Source organism: Zonotrichia leucophrys, chromosome 5 (assembly GCF_028769735.1).
Source record: "Zonotrichia leucophrys gambelii isolate GWCS_2022_RI chromosome 5, RI_Zleu_2.0, whole genome shotgun sequence".
NCBI lineage: Eukaryota > Metazoa > Chordata > Aves > Passeriformes > Passerellidae > Zonotrichia > Zonotrichia leucophrys.
This window is the reverse complement of record NC_088175.1, coordinates 7,834,489-7,842,192: the sequence shown is the minus strand read 5'-3', so window position 1 is coordinate 7,842,192 and position 7,704 is coordinate 7,834,489. Positions and strand designations below refer to the sequence as shown.

The following is a 7,704-nucleotide window of genomic DNA, read 5'->3' as shown; positions in this document are numbered from 1 at the left end:
TTAAAGATTGTTATCCGCTGTACAATTTTGTTTTCCCTAATCTTCAAGGTTATTTAAGAAGATGAAAGAAAAAAAGGAAGGAAGGAAGGAAGGAAGGAAGGAAGGAAGGAAGGAAGGAAGGAAGGAAGGAAGGAAGGAAGAGAGAGAGGGAAAGAAAGAAAGAAAGAAAGAAAGAAAGAAAGAAAGAAAGAAAGAAAGAAAGAAAGAAAGAAAGAAAGAAAGAAAGAAAGAAAGAAAGAAAGAAAGAAAGAAAGAAAGAAAGAGGGAAAAAAGAAAAAAGAGAGATTTCAGTTTAAATGCTGGCTTCCTCACAAGAAATTACACACACTTAGCTTAAATTTCAACAAAGCAGCGGCCCAAAAATTATAATTTTAAAAGATATGTTTCTCTCCTACAATGCAAGTAATCTCAGGCTACGACTGGGTAAAATTAAAAAGGGATACCCAACAAAATTTTAAAAGAAATTTAAACAGAAAGAATAAAAAAAGTACCTGCACATGCCAAAAAATTACAAAAACCCAATAAATACAGAAATTATTGCACAGTTAAAAGGCTCCACAATTTTTACTGCCTTAATCAACCCTCGGGTTTAATAGAACTTTGTAGACACAGGTTATATTTAAGTGCCAAAGTCTGGCACCTTACCATAGTTATGCTAAGTTATGTTTACGGAGGCAAGTTAGGTCATCTTTTCTCAGTTGGCAATAGTTAAACTGTACAAATAAAATGTTACCTAGACCCCTGAAATTTAACCTAGCGGAGGTGGGGGTGGGCAGGGGGTGGGGAGGGGGAGGTGGGGGGGGGGGCCTTAGCTTCTTTCTGCCTGCTCAATTTTGACGTCATTTGTCAGCAAATGTTCTCCATGCCACTTTTTCATGTGTTTCTCCAGGGTGCTGTAAACACTGAAGGGCATCTGGCAAATGTCGCAGCGGTAGACCTCCTTCCCTATCTGGCCATGCGTTTTCATATGGCGCGTCAGCTTACTGCTCTGGGCACATGCATAGTTGCAGAGCTCGCATTTGTAAGGCCGCTCTCCAGTGTGGCTCCGACGGTGAACCGTCAAATTGCTGCAGTTCTTAAAGACCTTGCCACAGTACTCACATGTATCGCTCCTGCGTCCTTCCTTCGAGCTGGGTCGCCCGGGGCCGGGTCCGCTGATGTGGGGGGTGCTGCCTCCGCTGGCCGTGCCGCTGCGCCCTGAGAGCCCCCCATCCAGCATGTCCCCCGGCGGAGTGGAGAAACGCAGGCTCCCGTTCTCCGAGGAGTGCTCGGAAGAGGTCGCGAAGGGGGATTGTCGGGAGTCTGTGAATCCGAGGAACGGATCCTTCATGAAGTGCCGCGATGCTGCATACCCTACCAGCCACTGGGAGTAAACGTTTTCAGAAGGTATTATCGTTGCTGGTGGCAAGTCCAAATCTTTCTCTACCTTTATTCTTTTAGAGGAATTGTTTAAACTGGGGCTCGTGATAGGTGTTGGCTTGCGGGGGAACAAGTTTGGGAAGGGTTCACCCGGGCCAAAGTTTCTTCCGTTGACTGTACCTTCCTCAGTGCGGTCCAGCTCTCCTACCACTGAGTCTTCGTCACCCGGATCTCTCTGACAGAGGTCTCGAGGACACAAGTCTCGCTGGTCAGAGGACCTTTTCATGAAGCTACTCCTCTTCTGTTTCTCAGCTAACATGTCGTTATATTGCTGAATGGCACCTAGACTTACATTCTCAATGACTTTTCCCAGGACGAGGGATTTCTCATCTGGCAGCGACTTGGAGCCATTTTCTCGATTACGACTCAGCTCTGAGTCCATACTAAAGCTCGACTCTGGCCGGCTCTCATTTTCAAGCTCCTCTTCCTCCTCCTCCTCCTCTTCCTCTTCTTCGTTGTCATGGCCCAGGGAAGGATCGCTCTCATTCCTGAAATCTGCCTCACTGGATTTCAGTCCCTCTCCAGTGAGCTCACTTGTGCCTGGCTCAGGGGAACTGGTGGTGGACAGTCCATCATCTGACCTGCCTGTCATGGAGCCAGCTTTATGCATATGCGTTTTCATGTGGCGTTTTAGCTTGCTGGCCTGGGAGCAAGCATGGTCACAGAGCTGACACTTGTAGGGTTTTTCTCCTGTGTGACTGCGCCGGTGCACGATAAGGTTACTCTGGAACTTGAATGTTTTCCCACAAAATTCACAGGACTTGCTCTTGGCCTGAGGCTGGGGAGGCGTAGTGCTGCTGGGGGGCATGGGGGGCAGTGGCGGGGTGCTCAAAAAAGGTGATTTAGGACTCGGCTGGAAAGGATTCAACAGACGATGCATAGGGTTGGTGCGACTGGGTGAGACTGGCGGAGGGGTGGAACTGTTTCCTGCCAGCTCTCGAAGCCTTCTGGAGAAATCCATCGCTGGGGACTCAATTGCCATGGGGTTTAAACGCATAACTCTGTCAAAGGCACTGGGATGCTGGGCAACTAACCCCATTTCTTCGGCACTAAGGCGATGTGGATCCAGATGATGACGAGGCGGTGGGCTGAACAGCGGAGGCGTGTTTGGGAGCCGACCCTCACCAAAGCCAGGGTGTTCACGCAGGATGGGTCCTGTCATGCGCAAAAGGTTGAAGGGGTTGTTGTCTCCAAGAAAATTCATCAGCGGGGACTGTGCAACAGTCTCCGGTCCCAGAGGAGGAGGGATGGTGATGCGTGGAGTAAGGGAACTGTTTGAAGGGCTTGTTTCCAGGTAGATGCGGAATCCATGTGTGTTCTGGGCATGCTGAAGCAAGAACCAAGCGCTATTAAAAGGCTGCTTGCATGTTGTGCAAATATAGCTTGAAGGCTCATCTTTACCTATAAAAGAAAAAAACAGAAAGAACACTTAAAAAATAATACAGCGGAGAACATTTAAATACAGTTGGCATTCACTTTATTTTGTTAACACACTTCCTCCTTGGCGTTTCTGAAAGAAGGATTTAATTGCAACGTATTGACTGATATAAATTGTTGAACATCACATTTACTCACCGCACTTATTCACTTAACATGTATGACAAATATCACACATACGCATTTGTGCTATATGCGTTTACATCCTCTAATTTGCAAATAAAACCTTCTTTTATGACGTGTAAGGATCCAAATCCTTTCATGTGTTTATTCCACAAAAAGGAATTTGTTTCAAGGGATTTATGACTACAGACAAAAACCAAGAAAAATGCGGTGTGGTAGGTTTTACAAGGCACCTGTAAGGACCTTCAGTGTCATTTTCACTCTCTCATTTTATATACTTCATGCAGCAGTCCCTTGAGATCTTGCTGAATTTAATTTATACATGCTTAAGTCATGCCAGCACTTCCATTTTTAAAATATTATGTAGCTATTTAGCCACAAAAGTCCTATTCAAGTCAACAGGAGCTTGGAAAACATACCCTTGCATAAACCATTTTGACGTTCTTTTTGCCAAAACACCAAGAAGCCACTCAAATGAAACATCCGGTAATCAAAGCCGACAGCACAGTTGCAATTAACAGTAACAAATGTCGGGCCATGCTTGAACTGGGTCCCAAGAATTTCTGAGCCTGAGCCTGCCCTCCAATGCAGAAATGCTCACCAGAGCCAAAAACACTGTTCTGTTTGCTTTTCTAGCCTCTTGGAACAACTGCATAAAGGTGGAAAGCATTCCTTTAACCTTGATTCAGCTTTACATAAAGGACAGGTGTGGACAAGTCTGCATCACAGTCATAATTTTGCTAGCTAGAAAATTCCGGTCCTGGGCACAATGTAAACTATGTGGTATCTGCAAAAAGCAGTTCCCTCTTTTCCCCCCCTCCTTTTTTCAATGCCTCTGCAAGACTCTGATAAATTCATAAATATGTGTCAACTTGAAAATCATGATCCAGGATTTGTGTTGTAGTTTGTTTTTAAATGAGTGGGAGGTTTCCTGAAAAAAAACCTGACCATTTTGGAAAATCAAAAATTAATTCCTTGCTTGCTTGTTTGTTTATGATAGCACATGTTTTGTCTTACAATGGCCCCACTGAACCTAAAGGCACTAAACTTCCTGAAAGATCAATACTTGAACCAAGCTTCCTTTCTGACCCATGGTGGAACCAGGACACAAGCAATCCCTGATTCAGCCCCTCCATGGGAGCTCAAATCCAAAGCTGAGCTAACAGAGCCTTTCTAGAAGGGATGCTGCCATTCCCATAAGCCTGTTGCATGAGCTTGAAAATTAAAGTGTTTATAAAGTGAACAAAAACATATTATCAAAACTACCTTGTAAAGAGGAATGACTCATAGCAGACCAAAAAAAACCCAAAAAACAAACATTTGAACTTGGGCTCATCAAGAGAAGCTGATTGAATTCCCCTCTTCTGGCTGTTGCAGGAATGACTGCTGCTAACAAAACCTACAAAAACTTAGACAAGGAGGCTAGAAGATTATCTGCCTACCTATCAGCCTGTCAGTTTATTTAATCTTATCAACCAATATGCATCCATAACAGCATAAAGGAAAAAGCATGTATCAGATTGAGACATATTTACAAAGGTAGGTGATAAATGTGGTGCAAATCTTCATGCACTTATTGATTTAGTAGGGCTGTTGCTGTGGATAGCAGCTTCAAACCCTGAAATCACTGAAGCTGCCTCTTCACAGCCAATAAAAAATGTACACAATACAGTAGACATTTCTGCCTGGCTGATGTGGCCCCCATGCCCTGGCCCCATGCTCTGTGTCTGTATGGGCCAGACACAGTTGCTTTGATTAATTTCTGACAATCAGTATTGGAAAAAAAAAGTTTGGGAACTGCCCTTGGCTTGGAAAAAAGTGCCTGTAACTACTATTGACATTAATGAAAGCCACATACAAACATGGAAAGGAACTGATACATTATCCCTTAAAAATCTACTCAGCACTGAAGCAGTTAGGAAGTTTTATGTCAGCTTTGCAGCCAAAGCAACAGTAAATGCTCCCATTATTACTTCAAATATTTAAATTTCTGTTTCTTACAGAAATATTATGAAAATGTCTAGACCTTTAACTTTTCTTGCACAGCAACATGTGTAGTATAAAAAGTGACAGAAATCACTGAAGCAGACTAAAGTATATAACATACTCTGTCAAAAGCTTTTTTAAACAATATGTTTTACCTCAGCTCACCCTAGAATGGATTTTAATAAAGCCCCTTCCAAAGTGTGATCTAATAGCAAATGAAGTGCAGCATCTTACAAGGTCATATATCTTCAAATTAAAGAGTGCTCTGCACCCTTCACCTTCACTTTATCCACTCTAATTAATCGATTTATTACCCACAGCTGTTCAATTCTTTCATTTTTAGAGTCACAGCATGCACTCTTTTTTTGTTGTGGGCTTTTTTTTCTTTAAAAAAATAAAGTGACTGAGTGTCTGTGTATGTGCATGCATTCTCTTTGCTTAGCTCAAGAACTGACAGGAGGAAGAAAGCAGCTGTGTATTAGGCAACAACAACAGCAACATGTTTACTTCAGAAAAGGCACAAACGTAAGAAGGAAAATTCCTGAGCAGGCTGAGGATCAAGGCCAACCTAAAACTGAAATGGCTGATTAAAAAAATTACCCTCAAAATGGCAGCTGACTGGATGTTTGCTATTACATGTTACATGGAACTAAGATATTTTGGTTTGTTTTGCTCTCCAAAACTTCACCTACATGAAATTCAAGAGGGGAAAGTAAGTCCCCACCTTTTTAGTTTTCTTTCAAAACGACAAAATTAGTGCTACTAATGATCTAAGATTTATATGCTAGCAGCCATAGGTCTTATCTCCCTTGTTTGTTTTGTTTAGCTTTCATGTTCCTCAGGGCTCCTCTTCAGGAGACCTCAGCACAACAGCAAAATTGACTGTAGGCTACCCAGCTACTAATCTCTGACTGATTCATGAATGTTCAAATATGGATACATATACATATATATTTTTACAGCCCTCAAAGACGCTGCCCAGACTCCCTCTTTAAAAAAAAATAGAAAAAAATATTAATTACCATATTATCACTTTTGGTTATCTTGCCTAAAAGTTGCCCAGAGCAGTGTAGATGCTCACTTTTACGAACAGAACAATGTCAAAAAGTCTTTGAAGATCCACTCTGAACATTTTTATGATCAAAAACTTGCTAAATATTTTAAACATGCCCAGAAACAGCCATGCATTGCTCAAGAATGAGCCTTACATTTAATAAGGCACCTACACTATAAAAGTCTTTGTTATAAGGCTATTTTTGATATATAGCTATCTTAATCCCTTGCCACCTGCACTGAAGTCTGCCTAAATACCAACTTTATGACAACTACCTATATAGTCTTTGCCATATGCAGTCTTTATCACTTTAGCATGTGCTTCCCTTTGAGCATGTGAGTAATCAACATCAGTGAAACTTAAGCATAGGCTGAAGTGCTCTGTTGGATAGTGATGAAATTATTCATGTGCTTAGAGTCAAACACAAGCCAAGACTTCATTAATACTGTTCATTGAATTGCACATGGTTTCAATCCTACAGTCTGTAACTAGGCTTGAATTTCAGGGCTGAGAGCTGAAGTATAATTTATTTTTACAGTAGTTCATAGATATGTGTATGTACAGAGATGAGACATCCAGGTCGCAGCTCCTGAGCAATCAATTGTAGCTTCCAGGTTACAGTAAAGCCAAACAAATACTGCCAGTGTAGACATGATAGAGGTTTGTAGGGCTGAATCCTACTAAGACCATTTAAACCCTAAGGTATGGCCTCATCCAATTCCTGACCAAAAGGATAACAGAGTCATAGAATGGTTTGGATTGGAAGGGACCTCAAAGTTCATCCAGTTCCAGCCCTTCTGTCATGGGTAGGGACATCTTTCACTAGACCAGGCTGCTCAGACTTCCATCCAGCCTAGCCTTGAACACTTCCAGGGATGGGACATTTGTAACTTCTCTGGGCAACCTGTTCCTGTGCCTCACTAACCTCAGAGCAAAGAATTTTTTCCTAATATCTTATCTAAACCTACTTTCTTTTATTTCCCTCTTTGTCCTGTCACCACATGTCCACATCTATGAATCTATTCATATCTATGCCAGCTGCTCCAATATCCGGCTTCAAAGGCCACCAAATGGAGAGCCTACAATCTTTTTAAAGTCTACCTCATTCCTTCTCTCCTTTACCATCATTAAGATTCCCCAAGTGCCTAATCTAAATCTTTCTTCCTGCAATTTAAGATCTTAGTATATTGTCCTACCCAGATGTACATGCAAAACACAGGAAACAGGTTAGTCTGCACCTCACAGTTATCATCCAACCCATGGATTTGCAGCTGAACCACTTTGTGTCTTCTAGCATCCCCTTCTCCCAGTTTGATTTGGAAATGTTGAGGGAGAGTTCACTTTGTATTGGAGTAGTGAGTGGCCATGTTGACTATTTTCAGTATGAAAAAGAAAGCTGTCTTTCCGATTCGAATTGCTGAGTTCAACTCCCAACAATTAGATCTTGCTGTATTTTTACCTGGGAGATTAAAAATCTCTCTAGTATCATCTCCTAAACCAGGTCACTATAAACTTTGAACTTATTGAACACTGCTGCCTTTTCTGCATATTATGACAAAAAAGTATCTTTTCCAGAAATATTAAAATGCGTTCCCTCGATTAGTGCATGACAGATTATGTTCCATTCAAAATGTCAATGCAATAAGGAGCCTTTTTCATGAACAGCTCTAAACAAAGCTGAATTC

The 7,704-nt window shown here is 41.9% G+C and overlaps 1 protein-coding gene across 3 annotated transcripts in view; it reads right to left on the bottom strand.

Annotated features, from left to right (window-relative positions):
* Positions 1–249: 249 nt before the first annotated feature.
* Positions 250–7,704, bottom strand: part of BCL11B (BCL11 transcription factor B) — a 96,698-nt gene continuing 89,243 nt past the window's right edge. For 2 of the 3 annotated variants that reach the window (XM_064715232.1, XM_064715233.1), the window contains exon 4: positions 250–2,820. In XM_064715232.1, coding sequence (XP_064571302.1) covers positions 809–2,820 — 2,012 coding nt within the window. In that variant the 3' untranslated portion in view covers positions 250–808. The remainder of the gene's footprint in view (positions 2,821–7,704) is intronic. The other variant, XM_064715234.1, reaches the window with a different exon arrangement.